At 47.7% G+C, this 21,931-nt stretch overlaps 1 protein-coding gene across 1 annotated transcript in view; it reads right to left on the bottom strand.

Moving 5' to 3' along the window:
• LOC138568695 (uncharacterized) overlaps positions 1 to 21,931 on the bottom strand; it is a 1,243,988-nt gene that overhangs the window by 115,984 nt on the left and 1,106,073 nt on the right. The window contains exon 90 of the mRNA XM_069646472.1: positions 3,810 to 3,904. Coding sequence (XP_069502573.1) covers positions 3,810 to 3,904 — 95 coding nt within the window. The remainder of the gene's footprint in view (positions 1 to 3,809; positions 3,905 to 21,931) is intronic.

Genomic DNA, 21,931 nt, shown 5'->3' with positions numbered 1-21,931 from the left:
TTTATACTTGGGGAAGGGAGCTGAGAGAAAGCTGTGAGCTGGAAGAGGCTCCGAACTTTATGTTGGACACTGTTTCTTTTGGTCGCTGATACCCCTACACGTTGTATAGATTAGTCTTGAGGGCAAGTATAGGTTTTGGACACAGATTCTTAAGTTGAACCCTTTGACTCAGACTTTCCTTAGTTTTATTTAGGTAGGGAAATCCCACCTTAGCAAAGGGCAAGTTAGGCTTTTTTTCCATCCTGACATTTAAGTTAATAATGTTTTTTATTTGGAATTCTGAATCTGTTGTCTGTGTCCTACTTGATGATGCTTTCACATTTTGCAGAACACAAAAAGAAACTTGACAGATTTTGACCAAACTTCAAATAGTTGTTGGCATCGGAACCAACTTTAAATCTTTGCCTGATTTTGTGAAAACCTCTTTTGTTTAAAAAAAAAAAAGATGCATAAAACAACTTATTGTTAGATAGCTCTGCAACAGTTTGCAGGCCATAATTCAAATCTGAATCTGGGAATGTGGTTGGATTAAACCAGACTGAAATATTTATGGAGGCAATCTTAGATGCAAAGGTTTCATAATATTGCACTTCCCAGCAGGGATACTAAACCTTTTTTTTAAATGTATTTTTATTAAGGGTTCAGTGCTGTAAGTACATGAGCTGAGCCCACAATATGGAGGGGTCTCAAACCACAAGATCCACACATCTAGAACACAAAGAACAAAAACATGATAAACAGAAGTCCTCTTGGATGTCCACCTTATAATTTCTTTTAAAAACTCATTGCCATGGGCTCTACAATCCCCCAGTTAATGTAACCAACATGACCCATTGTTAATCATGAACAAAACCCGGCCAGACCGATACAAAACATAAACCACAGCTATAAGTAGTTATAATAACACTGTTTATCATGAAAACCATTTATTGGGGACAGGTCCTGTTTCAGGCTCAACCTTCTTCCGCCGACAGTTCCGGTATGGTTTTCAGGAGCTTCTCAACTCTCTCTGAGTGTCCCCAAAAATTAACACCTTCCTCTTCTACATGATCAGAGGTTTGGGAGAATGCATGAAGCCTGCTTTTACTACTCAGGCAAGAAAGCTCTTCTTCATGGTATTCAGCATTTTCCTTCTCCTTTCAGTCTTGGTTGCCAGGTCAGGCAAAATAAGAATCTGTTTTTGCTGATATTCCAGGTTCTCTTTCTCTTTAGCCGCTTTCAAGATCCTTTCTTCATCCCTAACATTGGATAGTTTGATAATAAGTGTTATCCCTATTTCTAGGTCTCATGTTTTATTCTTCCAGTGCTGTTTGATTCTGTAGCACTTTTCAATATTACTTGGTTTGCCTTCTGTGTCTAGACCTAACACCTCTGGAAGCCAAGTTATTGCACATGTTATCAGATCTATACCCTCTGAGCCTAAGGGGAGGCCAAGACGTCTGATTTGCTTTGCGCAAATCACATTTTCCAGGTGTTCCATGCTCTGGTCTAAGACCTGATTTTGCCCTACCAATACCTCTAATTCTTTGCCCAACTGCTTTACCACAGGGACTGTCTGATAATTTGTATTCTCTATTTCAAAGGTTTTCTGCTCCAGGATTGCTGTTCTGGTTCCTAACTGGGCCATCTTTTCACTCATGCGGTCAAGTTTGCCCTCAAGTCTTAACACAACTTTATTAATGCGACCCAGCACTGACATAAGACTTTCCTGGGTTGGTGATGAAGCCCTGGATGAATGTTCTGATGTATTCCACTGGCTTGTCACGCTGTGCGGAGGGACTAAGTCGCATTCTGGTTGTTTTTCTTCTTTCTTGCCTTTTTCAGAAGCCATTATGGAAACACTTTATCCTAATATACTAAATACAGCAACCAATGTCGGAAAGGTATAAAATAGCTCCCTCCAGCATTTTTGGATTTGCCACGTAACCAGTGGTCTCAAACACCTGTGTCTCTTCCCTTGTGTATTGCCTTTTGTATGGCAACTGGAGCTGGGTTCCCGTCATTACAATAGAGAAGCATTGCTCTGGCATATAACAACTATTCTTATCACATAGTTTGCCTGGCTCCAACATGGCCACCCTATACTCTGTTACGGAGTCTTTCTTCCATTGCCCTTTACTCTGCGTCATTGTGACTGTCATCCAGTACCCCAAAAACATAGCACCAAGAATCTTCGCTGCGAGGTCCCACCAGCAACAGCCCTCGGTGAGGACAGCTTCCAACTGGTCATCCTGGATGTCCTCTGATGAAACCCCTCCAAGGCTGCTGCTGCAATCTTTCCGTACCAGTTTTCGTTGGGGGGTAGGCCACCAGCTGTCTGGATCCTCGGTGAGCTAAACCTTCCTGAACGCCCTTATCAATGCGTCTGTGCAATGAGCACACGCTCGCGGGACCTTATCCTGCTCACCAAAAAGCCTGGGTCCGGTACTTCACTCCTCTCGCTGCTTGCACGCCACACGACTCCTACCTCTTTGAGGGGCTCTAATCCCGACTCTCTGCAGCCCGCACTCGTCACTCTACCCGGATGTCAGGTAATTTTCGTGCTCTGAAAGGTTGCTCCAAATATTTATTGCTCCAGTCCAGGAAGCCTATTAAGATTGTACTGCCATCTTGCAGCTCTCCAGCACCCCTCGATACTAAATGTTTTATGAGACAAAACTTGCACTTCTCACAAGAAATTGTTCACTTTTATTGAAACAGTACAATACATCTTTGCAGGACTGCTTTGCCATTTGCTTTTCCACTCGGCACAGAGGCCAAAGATGGAATTGTCATCAAGTCTGAATTCCACTAATACCCACCTGAGGATATATGCTATAAATTGTACAACTTTCAGAACTTTTTTCTCCCAATCATGATATTTACCTCCATTGTTCCAGCCCTACAAGCTTTTAAGGTAACCCTGCATATGCTACACACAGTACTGTTTTTCTTTTTGGTAAGAAGCCACTGTACTGTATGCTGGGGTGTGCCCATGTTTCACAACTATTGATAGTCTACAATTTGGTCGACTAACATGCGGCAAATGGTGGCAACTGGCGTCCCCTACACGGGTGTGTGAAAATGATAGGACTATTTGATCTGGACTGAAAATAGAGTAGATTCGAGAGAAAGAATCTGCATATTAAACATTGAAACATTGAGAGGTCCAAGAGATGTAAGAATTTGATAATATCATTATTTTTGAAAACCAAAGGACAAAAAAATAACGGAATTCAAACATATTGTGAACGGGAGAGGATACCAAGGAATGTAGAAATTGTGGAAGAGATGAGGTTGCCACTGATTATAATATAACACGGGATGATCTGTATGGATGAACTGCACAGAGATTTTGGCCTACTTATGCCAAGCCTACAGTGATAGTAAATTTGTGAAAGGAACTTATTTTATGTATACTGATAAAATGATTGGATGTACAGAGTGCATGTTACTAACAGCACACAGATGTAAATCCCTGATGAAGAACAGACTGCTGAAACATGTGTAGACTGAGGTCTGTTTCTCGACACTAAAGTATTCAATATGTAGATTCAATATGACACAATAATAGTGATAATAAAGGGGAATTAAACATTGTCACAAATGTATTAAATCTATTATGTGTACTCAAATATAATTGTTCACAGGACACGAGCCATGGATCCACAATACGTTTTTGGATTTGGATATCATTTGTGGGTGACACAAGGGAACTTGCCCCTATTGAGGACAGGCACAGCAACACTATGTAAATTCAAAAAATTTATATAGCCACATAGCATGACGGTAATCCCAATCTTCCAAAACATTTTTGCATCTCAGCTTACCATCACTTCTTTCGGATTCAGACCAGCAAACGTATCTATATCCATCACAGGAGATGCTTTAGAAAATGAGATGAGGTCCTCAGCCTGGGCGCCACCTTTACAAGAGGGGGTAGAGGAAGAGGAGTTTTGATGTTAGTTAGGTTACAGTTTAGCCTGGGAGTTCATGGTCTTGTGCGTTTGACTAAGGAAACCAAATTGCTGTTCAAATGCAAGACAGATTGACCAAAGATTGTTCTTATGTAGTGAATTTCGTGTATCCAATATTTATAATTGGAACAGGAATACTGTCTCGTAATATCTTGGTCTCATTGCAAGTTTGGTGGTATTCTGTCAGTAAACCCACTGGAATACCACCAAATGGAATTACAGTTAACGCCACTTGGTCCCGTGGGTTTACCACAGGGTTACAAGTGGCAGTAAGGAGGTGTTAGTCCCCATACATGGACTCCATTGGGGATTTGTGACAGGATTACCACCGGTGGAATTACCGAGTAGTAATTCTGCCAATTTATGGAGGTAAAGTGGAGGATTTACCTCCAGCTTAATGCTGGCGGTAAATTCTCCACTTCCCCCCCAAAAATCTGCAAAATTATCCTGTGGAGATTCCGCCAGTGTTTATTCCAACAAACATGTAATTTGATGGTGTGGAAAAAGTGGCAGTAACGGAATTACCGTCACTTTTTTCCGCACCGCCAACCTTCAGTCCGTGGGTATATGAAAAATGTCAACTGAAATGTATTAAGTATCATATATCCATACAGACATTTGTATCCGTCTTAGAAACTCAACTAGATTTTATGGTTCGCCGGGTTGACGAGTACAGCTGCCTTTTCCACCCCCCATTCTATCTGTATATTCGATTCATGCCCCTGTATCATTCCCTTTCTCATGTCCCATTTTCTTCCCTTCTCTCTTACTCCAATTATATATCGAACTCACTTAATTACATGGTGAGATGTCTCCAGCCAAATGAAGAGTAACTAAGCCATGAGTCTGAGAAGCCTGACGATCTCCCACACAGTTCGAAGCTCCATTAGCACGCTTTTCTAAATGTTCTGTTTAGCTCTGCCAATCAGGAACATGGGTTCCAAGCAAACTTACCACTATTACCTGTTTTCTGCTTGGAATCCACATTCATGGCTTGCTGGGCCAAGCCGAATGTCCTTGGTGACTCCACCCCTACTCCCTGCGCACCGCCCTGCTGATTTGGCTTCAACACGCCCTCCCAAGTCCCCCCCATCGTCGCCCCCCTTCACCCGCTCACTCATGTTCCTTCCTGCGCCTATCAATGAGCCTTTCCTACTCGTCTTGCTCCTCCTTCCCTCGCCTAAGTAGACCCCCCTCCTCACAGTACTGTGAGCTGGCCACATTGATGCCAGCTCCCTTCTTGTTTTCTGTAGGTGGCTTCCCTCAGCTGCTTATGTTGACATGGGCACAGAGCACTCAGGGGAGCTGAGCATCCCATGCCACGCTGATTATCTTACTACTTTGGAGTACTTGGACACATCCTTCCCCCGGTGTCATGCCGCGGCAGGATTGGCGGAAGTGGAATCGCTGGCGGTTCTGTCCGCCGTAGCATTCCGCTACTCGTCATCCGTTTTACCGCTCTAGTTGTTGCACGCGTCCTTGACCCGGAAGTATTTAAGTCCTCACTTCCGGGTCGCATACGCGTTGCAACGTTTCCGGGTTCCTTCCTGTGTTGCTGCTGCTCCATCTCCCGGTGATTTATTCGTATCTTCTTCATATCCTTTGCCAGCCTTCCCTCGCAGTTATTCTCCACCCTGCCCAGTGCGTGGTCTCGTCCTCGTCCTGCCTTTTTTCTTCTCCCTCTTTTCCTTCCTTTCCTTCTTGCCTTGTTGTTTTTTCCCCTTTTCTATCCCTATATCCTATTTGAACTGTTGCCAGACCCTTTGCCTGCCTACCGGACTGCCTGTGAATATCCCTATATCCTATTTGAACTGTTGCCAGACCCTTTGCCTGCCTACCGGACTGCCTGTGAATATCCCTATATCCTATTTGAACTGTTGCCAGACCCTTTGCCTGCCTACCGGACTGCCTGAGATTTCCTTAGTATCTCCTCATTGAAACCACCTTTTGCCTTATCCTGGTCTACCGTTTGGATCCACCGATTTCCCGATTCGGTGCCTGCTCATCGGATCGCGCCATCTTCAGCTACTCACCTCCTGGGATCCTCCACGTTCAGGGGTTTTTTGTGCCTTCCGGCTTTTTTCCCCCTGTGAGGCGTTCTCGGTAGGAGTGCCCCCGCTGCCCCTATCTAGTGGCACGGTGGCATCCTATCGAGGGCGTCCTTATCTTCACAAGAAAAAAGAGAAGCCTCCACAACACAAGGACAGAAGGATTAAGCAGAAAGAGGAAGGTGAGGAGTTGGGGGAAGGGGGAGAACTTGTCATCTCATCAGAAGAAGAAGACAAACGTGACAGTTTGCAACGCCCACAAGAAACTGAGATGGCTACCCCCCAACAAGTCCATGAACTGGTAGCCGCAGTCCAAAACCTTAATATGGAGGTCCAGAATCTAAAAACCACCAACGCCGCGTTACAGTTAAGATTGAATGAACGGGAACGAACCCCTGCCGACCTACCTCCGTACCCTCTGGTTTCGGGCAAATTCGATGGATCACCAAAACGAGTCAAGGAGTTCCTAGATGCCTGCAACCTTCATTATTCCTTCCGTCCACAGACCTTCACATCAGATCATACCAAGGTAGGATTCATGATTACCCATATGTCGGGTAATGCCCTGGCGTGGGCCACCCCTTTGGTAAATCAGTCAGATCCCGTGCTACAGAATTACAATGACTTCAAGACCCTGCTGCAACAAACATTTCTACGCACAGAAAGTGCTTTTTTAGCCTCAGAGGACCTCTTAGATGTGCGTCAGGGAAATAACGATCTCCTCTCCTACATCACAACGTTCAAACAGATAGCCGCCGAAGCTGGCTGGCAGGAACAAGCCCAGTATACCATCTTCCGTCGAGGGTTGAGAGAGGATCTCAAGGACGAACTAGCTCGGATCGACCGTCCAGCCTCCTTTGCAGACCTCATCACGGCCGCCCTTCGGATCGATTTCCGACTCTCGGAACGACGGTCAGAAAGAAAGAAGAACAAACCCTACAGTCTCCCTCCCTTAGAAACTCAGATACCATTCTCTCAACCACCTTCACGCCAGGGAAAGGAAGAACCGATGCAGATCGGTACTGCTCGTGCACCGCTCACCCCGGAAGAACGGAAGAGACGACGGAAAGGCAACATGTGCATGTATTGTGGAGCCTCTGACCATCTGTTACGGAACTGTCCTAACGTTCCTCCGAGGCGTTCGGGAAACGAGCGCCCTCGGTGAGTATGGGGACGCACTCCCGAGGGGCTTTTTCTAGTCCTTATACAACTCTGTCTATAGCCTCGTCTGGATTACTGGAGGATTCTAGGCTGATGGTTCTGTCAGTAACCCTTACTGTAGGCAGGACCGAAGTCCCAACTCAGGCTTTATTAGACTGTGGTGCTGCAGGTAACTTCGTAGATACCTTGTGGGCTAAGCAAAAGGGTATACCTCGTCTGGCCAAACAGGAAGATCAGAAGGTTGAAGGAGTGGATGGGGAACCCCTGATTTCCGGCATGATCACACATACCACTGAGGAATTACAACTATGTATCCAAAAACATACCGAAAGTATCTCGTTTGACATAATCCGAGCAGCCCATTTCCCTATCATACTAGGGATAGGCTGGCTACGAAAGCACAACCCTCACATTGACTGGGCGAAGAATGTACTCAGTTTTCAGTCCACCTATTGCAGATCCGAATGTCTACCTGAACCCAAGTTCGAGACTGTAGAAACTAACATTGTGTACGACTCCAGACTCATCCATTGTCTTCCACGCCATCTACAAAAATATACAGAGGTAGTAACGGAAAAAACGCCTAGTGATCTTCCTCCACACAGACCAGAAGACTGTTGTCTGGATCTAGTCCCTAATGCACTGGTACCGTTTGGTAGAATGTTCCCATTATCCCTCAGGGAAAAACAATTCCTCCGGGAATATTTAGATAACAATCTGACCAACGGACTTATAAGACCGTCAAAGTCACCAGCTGGGGCATCCCTGTTTTTTATTCCGAAGAAAGACACACAAGAACTAAGACCCTGTATTGACTACAGGGGTCTAAACAAGGTGACCATAAAAGACAGATACCCAATGCCACTTATCACCGAAATTATTCAAGCAGTTCATGGCGCCACGATCTTCACAAAGCTGGACCTTCGGAATGCATACCATCTCCTTCGGATCCACCAAGGGGACGAATGGAAAACTGCTTTTAGGACCCCTTATGGGCTGTACGAATACCAAGTGATGCCTTTTGGACTTGTTAACGCCCCATCTGTGTTCCAGCGCTTTATGGACCGGCTTTTTTCGGACCTGTTGTGTCAGACCACGATCGTCTATCTCGATGACATACTGGTTTATTCCAGAACTCCTGAGGAACATGTGGCTCATGTCAAAGAAGTCTTCCAGAGACTAAGAGAAAATCACCTCTCGGTCAAGATAGACAAATGTATATTTTCTGCGACATCTATCCCGTATTTGGGTTTCATATTATCCAGTCGGGGTGTCTCCATGGATCCCCGCAAAGTTTCTGCCATTTTGGAATGGCCTTCACCAAAATCCATCAAGGAGGTACAAAGGTTTTTAGGACTGGCAAACTTTTACCGGAAATTTATATCCAACTTTTCCCACCGAATGGTACCTATCACCACACTACTTAAGAAGAGCTCCAAACCTTTCCTTTGGTCCAGTGAAGCTGAGGATAGCTTCCACAGTCTCAAGGAAGCCTTCTGTACCGCCCCTATCCTTCTGCAGCCAGACCAAGACCGGCCTTTCATCATCGAGACTGATGCATCTTCATCAGCTATGGGGGCAGTTCTTTTGCAGGAACACCAAGGCGAGGAACATCCAGTCTCTTATTTTTCCAAGACATTAAATGACAGCCAAAGGAACTACTCAGTCATAGAGCGCGAGTTATTGGCCATGAAATCAGCCTGTCTAGAGTGGCGTCATCTCCTACAAGGAGGTAAACACCCATTCTCCATCAGAACAGATCACAGAAATCTACAAGTTCTGCGACAGTTTGAGTGCTACAACACAAGACAGGCCCGCTGGGCTCACTTCTTTGCCCAGTTCGATTTCAACATTACTTACATCCCAGGACCACAGAATATAGTCGCAGATGCCTTGTCTCGCAGAGGAGACTATGGGAATGAATCCGACAGGACGCCAGATCTTATGTTCCCCTTGACGAGGAGAATAGGCGTTCTATCCACTTTCTTAAGACAAGTGAAAGAAGCTTCAAAGGGGGGTTTTGAGTCGGAGCGTCATCCACAAGACCCCACCTAGGAAGTCAAGGAAGGCCTATACTTTGTGAAAGGGAAATTATACTTACCTACTTCGGAATTTCGGAGAATGGCGTTAAAATGGTGTCACGACTCCAAGCTGGCAGGTCATCGAGGTATTAAGGGAACATTGGAATTTCTACAGAGGCACTTTTATTGGCCAGGGATGCGCCAAGACGTGACCAGTTATGTGCAATCCTGTGTGACCTGTCTTCGCAGCAAGAGTTCTCGTCTGAAACCTTTGGGCCTTCTGAGACCGAATCCGGTTCCCGACAGTCCCTGGGAAGTGGTATCTACTGATTTCATCGTGGACTTACCTCCTTCTGAAGGAAGCACATGCATCATGGTAGTGATCGATTACTTCACAAAGATGGCTCACTTCTCCCCATTACCAAGGGTACCAACAGCAGCAGCCATGGCAGAGACTCTCATCAAAGACGTTTTTCGTCTCCATGGAATACCAAAGAAGATCATCTCCGATCGAGGTAGCCAGTACACTTCTCGTTTCTGGAGACATCTCTGCAACCGGTTGAGCATAGAGAGAGCTCTAACATCAGGTTTCCACCCTCAGTCAAATGGACAGACGGAACGTTTAAATGCCACACTAGAACAGTACCTACGGTGTTATGTGAACCTTCAACAGGACAACTGGGTTTCTCTACTACCCCTGGCTGAGTTCTCCTACAATAACTCTTTCCAGTCTACTCTCGGTTTCACCCCTTTTTTCTGTAACTATGGCTACCATCCCCGAGCTATACTACCTGTCTCTAATGTCTCTACCTCTCTGCCCACAGTCGACTCCACTCTCGCCGTGTTGAGAGACGTCCACCTACAGGCTAAACACAATCTTAGCAAGGCCCAAATGAGATACAAGGTCCAGGCCGACAAACATCGCAGAGCGGGGCCTGACTGGGGAATAGGTTCTCAAGTCATGTTGTCCACAAGATATCTACCACGATGGGCACACCCTTCCAAACTCTCCCCTAAATTTCTGGGTCCATACGAAGTCACACAAGTCATCAACCCGGTGGCCTTTCGGCTAAAATTACCCAAGAGTCTTCAAAGAGTCCACCCGGTGTTTCATGCCTCACAACTCAAACCTTTTCTTGCAGACATCTGGTCTCGCAAAAAGAAGAAAACCCCCTTACCTGCTACTTCGACCCAGGAGGTATTCGAGGTAGCCCAAATCTGTGACTCCCGGTACCGCCGGGGAAGGTTGGAATACCTTGTACGGTGGAAGGGGTATCACTGGTCGGAAAACTCTTGGGAACCAGCCTCTCAGGTACATGCTCCACTGTTGGCCCGCAAGTTCTTTCGCTCTCATCCGGGAAAACCGGGGGGAGGTCTCCATAGGAGGGGGCATACTGTCATGCCGCGGCAGGATTGGCGGAAGTGGAATCGCTGGCGGTTCTGTCCGCCGTAGCATTCCGCTACTCGTCATCCGTTTTACCGCTCTAGTTGTTGCACGCGTCCTTGACCCGGAAGTATTTAAGTCCTCACTTCCGGGTCGCATACGCGTTGCAACGTTTCCGGGTTCCTTCCTGTGTTGCTGCTGCTCCATCTCCCGGTGATTTATTCGTATCTTCTTCATATCCTTTGCCAGCCTTCCCTCGCAGTTATTCTCCACCCTGCCCAGTGCGTGGTCTCGTCCTCGTCCTGCCTTTTTTCTTCTCCCTCTTTTCCTTCCTTTCCTTCTTGCCTTGTTGTTTTTTCCCCTTTTCTATCCCTATATCCTATTTGAACTGTTGCCAGACCCTTTGCCTGCCTACCGGACTGCCTGTGAATATCCCTATATCCTATTTGAACTGTTGCCAGACCCTTTGCCTGCCTACCGGACTGCCTGTGAATATCCCTATATCCTATTTGAACTGTTGCCAGACCCTTTGCCTGCCTACCGGACTGCCTGAGATTTCCTTAGTATCTCCTCATTGAAACCACCTTTTGCCTTATCCTGGTCTACCGTTTGGATCCACCGATTTCCCGATTCGGTGCCTGCTCATCGGATCGCGCCATCTTCAGCTACTCACCTCCTGGGATCCTCCACGTTCAGGGGTTTTTTGTGCCTTCCGGCTTTTTTCCCCCTGTGAGGCGTTCTCGGTAGGAGTGCCCCCGCTGCCCCTATCTAGTGGCACGGTGGCATCCTATCGAGGGCGTCCTTATCTTCACAAGAAAAAAGAGAAGCCTCCACAACACAAGGACAGAAGGATTAAGCAGAAAGAGGAAGGTGAGGAGTTGGGGGAAGGGGGAGAACTTGTCATCTCATCAGAAGAAGAAGACAAACGTGACACCCGGCCCCCAACCCTGGTTTCTAATAGCTTTAGCATTCGCAGGTGGCAGGATTAATAGCCATTAGGTGCCTGGAAAAGAGGGTATCAAATGGGTTGCTGCTGCAATCAGTTCCCAGTAATGTGCTTCTCAGTGCATTCATAAGTGACTCTGATTTAGGGCCCAGGGGCCATGGAACAGAAAAAAAGGACATAGAGCCTGATGCAGGTATAACCTCCTTTTTTCTCTACCATACAATAAGTGCCTTCCCTTGCCTGACTCCTCCCTTTTCCTTTCCTTTCCCTGTGCCCTCTTTATCCTGCCTCCTCTCAAGTGGGGGACTGCCTTAAAGTGGCACTGGACCACATGTGGGGACACAGCATTTACCCTCCATTTATGTTGTTGCGTGGCCACCCCTTTTACAGTTCTTTTACCAGTCTGAGTGGCTTTCTGATCTGCCCGTGTGGTCTTCTTGTGTGCTCCGTTGTGTGAGAGCCTTCATTCTTAGTTCTTATCCTCAATCTTTCTTCTTCTCTTTGCTCTTCTGCCGGTGTCCCTTGGTCATTCTCTTCTTCCCTTTCTCTGTCTTCTCCTCCTGGTCTTCTCAGGTGTTAGAAGAAAAAGGCATTTCTGCTGACCTCATTCATGGTCACCGCCTATGCTGTACTCATAGTTCCTTGTTGTGCTGTGATCACAAATGGAGTGGTTCCATACTTGGAATACATCTTCCTTACTTGTCGTTGTTCACATTTACTTCTTCTCCCGGGATGAATGTTCTGTCTCTTGTGTTCCTCTTATTGTCAATTCTCCCTTTCGTCATCTGTTTCCTCTCAATGTCTCTCTTTCATATCTTATCCTCCATCATGTCACTGCTGATCTCATATCTTGCCTACCGTGTCGACGGTTGATACTATATCATAATCTCCGCCAGGTTGAGTCCAGTTGCCTTGTGCGCTGTGTTATGGTAGTCTCTAAGCATACAGCATAGTGCTTGTTGTATCAGTATTATGTCAGTGGTTGCTTTTTGTTTTGCCCTTTTCAGAGAAGACATGAGCCTCTCAGCCATGCTGTTGGCTTGCGGCCATAGCAGCGTTATCTTTTAGTATCGGAATCCCATGTGGGACGCAAATGCATGGAAATCATGTGCATTGAATGGTGGCCTTTTGTCAGTCCTGACAACTTTAGGGATGCCCCATTCACTGAACATCTCTTCCAGTATTCCCACCACATGTGAGAACGCTGTTCACAGGGATTTCTTCATTAGCAGATATCAAGAGAATGGGCCTCATTACAACCTGTGCGGAATGCATTTAACGGTGCCGGTAATGGTGCCGGCGCTGTTAAACGCATTCCGCACTATTATGAGGTTCCAGAGCGGGTCCCGCGAGGGGACCAGGGAGCTAACAACGGGCCCTCTTGTAATGGGTCCTTTGTTAGCTCCTTCCTCATTCCCATTGAGCCCTATGGGGGCTCGAATGGGAATAGGGAAGGACCGGGCCCGGGTTCCCTGAAGGAGGAAATACTGGGCCCTCCATACTCGGAATGGCCCGGTATTTCCCCATTCAGGGAACCCGGACCCGATTTTGGAGGCAGCCATGCCCTTATTAAGGGCATGGCTGCCTCCAAAGTCGTAATGAGGCCCAATGTGTCTATTGCTATTAGAAGCTATTCTCCTTCTGCCAATGGTCCATAGAAGTCAATTACCACTCTTGTCCTTGGACCTGACAGAGTTTGAGTGATTCTTATTGGTATAGGGGAATCTTCGGTGGCGGTGCATTGACATGCCAGGCATTCTCATATTGTTTGTTCTACCAATTCATTTATTCTTGGGAACCACACTTAGTAGCGCAAGAGACTCTTGGTGTTATTTATGCCCCCATGACCCTCGTGGGCTGTGTGAATTATTGCTTTAGGCATGACTACTCTGTTCCCCCTCAGTAGCAGTCCTTCTTCAGTTGCTCCTAGTTCTGTATGTATTTTCGATAGTTGTTCTATCTCTTGCTTGTGAGCTTCTGGGTGTTATTGTATCACCTTCTTGTAATTTCTCCATTTGGTCTCTTTTGTGAGCAACACTGCTAGTTGTATGGTGGGATCGCCTGCTGATTCTTGTAGGAATGCCTCCATGGTTAACGCGGCTGGAAGTGGGTTCGCCGCCAGGTATCTGATGTAGTGTTCCGCCGTGTCTCCTAAAGCCATATTTGTGTCCACCCTTGGATGCCTTGACATGTAATTTCCAGGGTTCTGGTTACCCCCTGATTTAAGAATAATGTGGTAGCTGTAATCCTGGAGGCGGATGCCCCATCTCTTGATCCTTTGCAGCATTTCCGACTTTGGATTTCCAAACAGTAACAGTAAGGACTGATGGTCCATTACAAGTGTGTACTGTCTTTCTATGACAAAGTGGCTAAAGTGCTCAAACGCCCATACTGCTGCTATGCTCTCTTTTATTCTGGAAAGTGCTCACACGCCCATACTGCCGCTAGGCTCTCTTTTTCGACTTGGGAGTACGCTGCTTCTGTTGACGACAATGCCCTACTGGCGTATGCGACAATGTGTTTCATCATCGCTTCTGGGGATGTGCTTTGTGCAAGTATGGCTCTGAGTCCCACTGGGCTGTGTGAGAAACCAAAGGGTGTCTCACTTACTAGTCCCCAGGGAACTCACTCTCAGGTGGCCAGGGCACAGCATCGCCTTTGGATCAAGACCCTGGGGGTAGACCATTGTGGGAGGATCACCTAGGTGGGGATCCTCAGGAAGTGGGGGTGAGGCAACCGATGGTGAGATGCGGTATTCCTCCCTTTTCCGCATTTGTACCCAATCCTATTTTATAGGATTCTCCAATGCCTCAACTTCCTCCACCTTTCTACACTAACACTGGGCCGAGGAAGAGGGCGACTGAGAGTAAAGAGGCTAACACTCACATATCTCATTGGACATGTCATGATAATAAGATCAGGCAAAATCAGGCACTTGATCTTAATCACCTACATCTGAAACCCATTAGCTCCCCCTACACGGATAAAAGATGAAACATTGAGACACACTCTGAGCATGGTGGAACATGAGAAGGAGCAGATCTTCTGGGGCGAAGGCAAACCTACTGGAGCAGAACAACCGATCGAGGGCCGAGAGAAAAGGGTGGGGAAACCCAGGAGATCCCTGCAGGAGGTTGTTCCCTCCAAAGAGCTGTGAAAGATACGCAGAGAAGGCCAAATCCCACGCAAAAAGACTGCATTGTGTTTCAAGGATGCCAGTGACCCTCCCGGGTGAACGACAGAGTTGGAAAGGCGAGGCCAAGCCTGTGGTATTAACCTTGACTTGTGAATTAAAGCTGCAAAGACAAGAAAGCAATAGACACACAGCCGGTGAATTATCGAACGACATGAAAGGCCGGTGTGTGTTAAGGAAAGATTGAAGTTGCAACAGTGTATCTCACAATTGAAGGCTGCGCGCATGCTGATGAGACACAAAGGAAAGCAGACCTGCGGTGAACTTTAAAATTACTGATAACTGCAAAGCCAGTGATACACAGTAGCGGAGTGGTCTGACGACAGGAAATAGCCCACTCGAAAGTCTGCACAACATATGTGATATCTTGTTATAAAGCAGCAAAGTGAACGAACTCTGAAATGTGCAATGGTAAAGATTAACCCCTGCGAAAGGGGAAGTTAAAAGGGTGATTACTTAAATAGAAAGATTTCTATGAACATTTGTGCTTATGTTAAGTCCAAGAGACACTGGGGCAAATCAAACAATAGTGTGAGCTAAAGAGAAAGTCGAAGTGGTCCTGCAGAGGTCTGTAGTAAAAGCCTTGCACATTCGAAAATCTTCGACATCAGTAAAAGGTCTGAGCCCGAAGGAGGAAGACTGGAAGTGTGATAAGATAGTCTCGGGAGGATAGCACAGGGGCAACGTGCTTGCCTGGGAAGCAAGGCGACACAGAGCAACAGAGGTTCGATTCCCGGGTCTGCGCTTAGAAACCTTTGGGTATTAAGGTATTAAGCGCATTATAAAATAACCTATCATATCATATCATATCATAGAGGAAGGGAACCCTTAACGAATGTGAATAAAGCTTGTGGAGGGGAACCACTGCAAGTGCTGTGATTGAGAGGTCCACGCCCGGCAGACCGAGACCTATGTGAACTGTTAAAGCTTTGAGCGGTCCGAGCCCGACGGAAGGGAGACCTACGTGAACATTTTGTTGAACTGTGAAAGAACTTCTTTTGAATTGGAATAAGTATGTGGAAGGCCAAGCGGGCCTCGACCCATGTTTTGAACTGCCTTGTTTTGAGAACCTGAGCCAGAGTGTGTCATCCTGTCTACTTGTCATACTTGTGATACCATGCCTCCCTTACAGCTGGCGTCTACAGTTATTTCAGTATGCCATTCCGGGTCAAAGTACACTAGGTGTTTGGCTCCCATGAGTGCGGTCTGAATCTTTACGAATGCCGCTTGACAATCTGGACTCCAGTGGAACGTGGCCTCCTTCTCAAGTATTTGTCACAGGGGTTCTGTCATGGAGGCATAATTATCCAGGTACCTTGCGCAGTAGCTCACCATCCCTAGGAATGATCGAACATGACTCACAGATGCTGGGGGTGGGGGTCTGGTTATCGCCTGAACTTTTCCTGGGTCTGGTTCCATCCTCTTGTCAGAGAAAATGTGGCCGAAACATTTTAGGTCATGTTCGTTGATGTTGCATTCTTCCATGTTGCGTGTCAGGCCTTCCTCTTGTAGTGTGGAACATACCTCCATGAGCGCTTTATCATGTTCTTCTCGAGTTACTCCAAACACCAGTATGTTGTTGCTGTAGTTGAATGCATTTTTGATTGGGAGTAGTATTCTCCTGCTGGTATCCTGAAATATTTCAGCAGCTGATGTAGAACTTCATGCGTGGAAAACATTGGAGTCATTCCGAGTTGGGCGGTAACTGTGATGCTGGAAATGCATCAGAGGGACAGGGCCTCCGTATCCTTGTCCTTTACTGCTTTTTATCGTGTGTTCTGTCGTGTTTTCCGCGCAGGAGTTCCTATGGGACTCCTACGGTGCAGCTCTCTCTTTTGGTTTGGTGAACAGACTCATGGGATACCCTTATGGCACCCATGGGTAGGGGTGCAACCCTGTGCCCCTAGTGTATGTTTATGGGCACCTGTGTGTGACCCATAGAGCAGGGTACGGGCTGGTGGCAGCTCCGTGCTGAATTGACGGGTGCCCTGAGCGTCCTCCACTTTGGGATGCCCAGGCCCTCTTATTGGAATCGGTAGATTCCTGATGGAGACAAAATGGCCCCCATGGCCTCTTGTCTTCCATCGCCTGTTACCTTGATCTTCCCGAAGTCCCGGGAAGCCCTGACTCTGTCCCTTCCCCCTGACTGGCTGTTGGGTGGATGTTGCGTATATGGTAGTGTGGGGAAGTGCTGACCAGACTGGCTGGAGCCTTCTCAACGACCGTATGATGTGGGTACACACGTGGGTGGGACCTGGGTGAATGGAGTGTGTGACGAATCCGCATTCTGTGTTGTGACTGTCTAGTATCTGGTGGTTGACACAATGGTTGAGACAGCCCTGCCCGAAACCGGTATGAATGCAGTTTGGAGTGTTGAATGGCTCGGTACTTGTCCCAATACACTTAACTTGTTGTGAGTGTCTGGAGAGAAGTGAATGGCCTGAATGCACCATGTGCCTGATTGGCTGCCTGCCTGCCTGAATTCCTGTAGTCGTGATTGGATGCTTGAGTGTGACCCAACAGAATGAATGGGAGATCAACAGTATATCTGGGGACCTCTCACGGCTAGGAATCGTGTTCAGAAGCTGAAGTCCACTATGACGAGTAACTGGAGTAACTAAAGCTTGACCCTGAAGCCCTGCTGGACGAGAAGAATTGCTGTTGCTCTACTTCGGAATCAGAAAGCTGCTGTGCTTTCAAGGGCTGACCTAGAGAGGATCTGGTAAGGCGCCCGCTTCCTGAGCTCCGAGGGACCATCGTGCACAGCTGATCTTTGCCTAAGCTCCCTGGTAGACAGACCTTCGAAGGGCTGCCGACCCGATACGAGGATTGCTGCGGAACTCCAAGGAGAAGCTGTGACTGTGTAAGCTGCAGAACCCCTTCTTCTTCCCGTCCCTCCACACTCTCCTCACCTGAGTCTTCAGAGTCGTCTGCGTTCCGTAGATTCCGCCGACTCAGGTAGTCCCGTTCTTTTTTAGGTAGCACTTGCCTGTCTCGGTGAGAAGCCACTGTGACAACTGAATAGACAGCCGTCCTGGGGCCCCGTTACCGGGAACAGGCCGGAATAAAGGGAAAAAACCCACACGTGGGAAAAACCCTTAGGATACTTCTGGCAATGAGGTAGGTGAAGATCCAAGCGTGTATCCAGTAGGACTGGAAGCAGATGCGAGGTCCACAGGGTCGAACACAGGAGAGAAGTCCAATGCGACCCCAATGAGAGGTGAAGGGAGCCGAATCCACTACCGGCCCAAGGACCTACCAGGCGCGGTAAGAAAGAGAGAAAATACAGGAGAGAAAGCAACGGACAGAGAAAACAAGGGAAAACTGGAGAGCCGCGAGTGAAAAGAGCGGCAAAGAGGAGAGAAAAAACACGCCTGCCGCCGAAGCGGCGAGACTAGAATGAAAAAGCGAAGTAGTGCCGAGGGATTGGCAAGGAAGAGGCTGCAGAAAAGAAGGCCACTGCTGAAACTTAAACGGCCGTCAGGTAAGTAGAAGGAACTTATCCCTAGGAGAAGGGAAAAGCAAGCAGAGAAAACCTGCCACACGCCGAGGCGAGCAGAGGGCAAACGCTGGGAGCGCAAAAACCAGAGCCGCTGGTGCGAGAACCAGCAAAGGGTTGAAACGCAGCGACTGCCGGGCTAGAAGGGCAGATAAGCACCCGGCAGTGCTGTGATTGGCCGTGACTTGTTACCAGACACAAAAAAGGGACTAAAACCTCTCTACCTGCCGGTTAGCCTCCAACGTGGAAGGAGCCGCCACCCGCGGTAGCGACTGCGGATGACAGTATGACCCCCTCCCCACCTAACCGCCCCAGGCTTCCCTGGATAGCGGCGGTGAAAAGTAGCCAACAATCTTGGTGCATGAACCTGAGAAGCCGGTTCCCATGAGTCCTCCGACTCAGGGTATCCCTTCCAAGACAGCAGGTACTCAAGACGTCCGCGATAATACCTGGAATCACGGACCTTGGATACCTCATACTCATCAGGCTCCGAGGACCGTGCTAGGATCGATCTGGGAATGATTCTATGGTGAAGATCGGGACAGTAAGGTTTGAGAAGAGAGGAATGAAAAACCGGGTGAATGCGGCGAAGAGAGGAGGGAAGCCGAAGGCGAAAAACCACAGGATTGACTTTAGAGAGAATAGTGAAAGGTCCAATAAAACGAGGAGACAGTTTAGAAGGCCTTGTCCATCTGGGCAGAAACCGGGTGGACAACCACACCTGATCTCCTGGCTTCCATACTGGACATTCTTTCCGATGCTGATCGGCACAGGATTTTGTCCGTTTTCTGCTGACCTCTAAACTCCGCATGGCTGAAGTCTGGGCTTCCTTGATATTCCCTAATACCTCTTCTACCGTCGGGGAGTTGGTGTAGCTGGGAACCTCTGGAAACACGGCACGAGGGTGAACCCCGTAAGTGCAGAAGTAAGTCCTGTAGCAGAATGCCTGGTATTGTTGTACGAGTACTCTGCCGTGGGAAGCAGCGAGACCCAGTTGTCTTGATGTTGAGATATATAACACTGTAGGTATTGTTCCAGGGTCGCATTCAGGCGTTCCGTTTCACCATTGGTCTCCGGGTGAAACCCTGAAGACAGAGCTCTTTCAATGCCCAAACGGTTGCAGAAGGCAGTCCAGAACTTCGAGATATACTGACTTCCCCGATCCGAGATTATCTTGTCGGGGAGACCGTGTAGCTTGAATATATCTTGAGAGAAGACCTCCGCCATCTTAGCCGCAGTGGGCAGACCTGGAAGAGGAGAGAAATGTGCCAACTTAGAAAAGGCGTCTACCGTGACCATAATGCAGGTACAGGATTCTGATACCGGCAGATTGACTATGAAATCGGTAGATATGAGACCCCAGGGGCGCGTTGGGAGTTCGACCTGAGTGAGTAGACCCAACGGTTTTCCCAGGCGATATTTGGCTCTGGCACAAATTGGACAAGCCTTGACATACTAGTATGTCTCCTTTCTAGCGTTTGGCCAAAGAAACGTTCTAGAGAGGAGCTCAAAGGTATTCTTGGCCCCTCTATGTCCGGCCGAGCGAGAGTCGTGACTCCACTTCAGGATTCTAGAACGAAGAGGACCCTTGGGAATGTACATTTTCTGTTTGTAGAAAAGCCAGTCACCTCTTTGTTGAAAAGGAGAGGTAATACGTAGGGATAGTTGGGGCTTTTCCTGAATGAGGGCAGTTTTCACCTCTTTAAGGAAAGAGCCAACAAAGGCTAGGATTTGGTTGCGTTTGAACATGGACTCCCTCTTGATTTCCAGGCGTTCCTTGGTGGAGTCTTTGCGGGATAAGGCATCCGCTAGACTATTCTGCGATCCCGGGATATACGAGACTTGGAATTCAAACTGTGCAAAATGATGGGCCCATCTGGCCTGCCTGGAATTAGAACACTCCAACTCTTGTAGTACCTTGAGGTTCTTATGGTCGGTCCTAATCAGAAATGGATGTCTGGCTCCTAGTAGGAGATGGCGCCACTCTTCACAGGCAAGTTTCATGGCCAGGAGTTCTTTCTCCAGTCCCGAATAGTTGAGCTGGCTAGGAGAAAGAGTTTTTGACATGTATGCCACGGGGTGTTCTACTCCTAGGATGATCTGGAGCAATACCGCTCCTACAGCTACCGCAGAAGCGTCGGTCTCCAAAACAAATGGTTGTGATTGATCAGGATGCTGGAGAATGGGGGCAGTACAGAACAATCTCTTGAGAAAATCGAAACTCTTCTCTGCCTCATCAGACCAAAAAAATGGAATGGCCTCCTTCTTGAGTAGGCGCGTAATCGGGTATACTACCTCCGAAAAGTTTGAGATAAATCTGCGGTAGTAATTCGCTAATCCCAAGAATCTCTGGACCTCTCGGACTGAAGTAGGAGCTGGCCAATCAAGAATGGCATCAACATTGGTTTGGTCCATGGCCACCCCTTCTTCGGAAAGAATGAATCCGAGATAGTGAACCGAGGGTACTGCAAATTTGCACTTCCCGCCCTTGACCAGCAACTGATTTTCCTGAAGACGAGACAGAACCTGTGTGACGTGTTGAATATGTTCCTCCATGTTAGGGGAGAAAATCAGAATATCGTCGAGGTATATTATAACCGAGACCGACAGCAGATCTGAAAATAGCCTGTCCATGAACCTCTGGAATGCAGCCGGTGCGTTCACTAAACCGAAAGGCATCACTCTGTACTCAAAAAGACCGTATGGCGTTAGAAAAGCCGTCTTCCATTCGTCCCCATCAGTGATGCGAAGCAGATGATATGCGTTCCTGAGATCCAATTTGGTGAAGATTCGAGCCCCTTGTACCGCCTCAATAATGTCGGTTATGAGTGGCATGGGATATCGATCACGGATGGTAACCTTATTGAGGCCCCGGTAATCGATACATGGTCTGAGATCAGTCGTGTCTCTTTTCTTGATGAAGAACAGGGAGGCGCCAGCTGGTGACTTCGAAGGTCGGATAAGACCATTCTCCAAGTTGGTATCCAGATAGACTCTTAATACCTTCTTTTCGGCCTGAGAGAGAGAGAACATGCGCCCAAATGGAACCAGTGCATTAGGTTCGAGATCGATAGAGCAGTCTTCTGGCCGATGAGGAGGTAGCTGAGCGTGAAGATTCTCTTGGAATACCCCGGAGAATTGTGCACAAAAATGAGGAAGCGCGTGAATACCTACAAGATCTTTGGAGAGAACTCTAACTGACTGTTGATCTTCCCTGGTATTGGGAGGAAGACAATTGACCGAACAGTACGTAGAACAAAAACGTAGTCGATTTTCCGTCCAGTTGATATACGGGTTATGCCTGCGCAGCCAAGGTATGCCTAGGATTATGGGGAAATGTGCGGCTCTAATAATGTCGAACTGCAGGGCCTCTGTGTGTTGGTTGATGACCACAGAGAGTTGTTCGGTGGTATGTGTGATTAGTCCAGACGACAAAGGTGTGGACCTTCCACTTTCTGACCCACCTTCCGAACTATCCGAGTGAGGCCCATCTTGTCAGCCCACAGAGTGTCCACAAAATTCCCTGCCGCTCCACAATCCAATAAGGCTAATGTTTCCACCAGTCTTCCGCTTAGATTCAAGGTAACAGATAGTACCATCAGTCTGGAATCCTCTTGGGTTTCTGAAGCCGACACCGAGAGTGTGACATAGGGACGCTGAAAAAGATCGGAGTACCCCCGGCTGCCCGTCCCTATTGACGCCGAGGGTATTCGTTTCCCGCCT

The sequence above is a fragment of the Ambystoma mexicanum genome, chromosome 2q (assembly GCF_040938575.1).
Source record: "Ambystoma mexicanum isolate Mex_15411 chromosome 2q, UKY_AmexF1_1, whole genome shotgun sequence".
Taxonomy (NCBI): domain Eukaryota; kingdom Metazoa; phylum Chordata; class Amphibia; order Caudata; family Ambystomatidae; genus Ambystoma; species Ambystoma mexicanum.
This window is presented reverse-complemented; position numbering and strand designations above follow the sequence as displayed.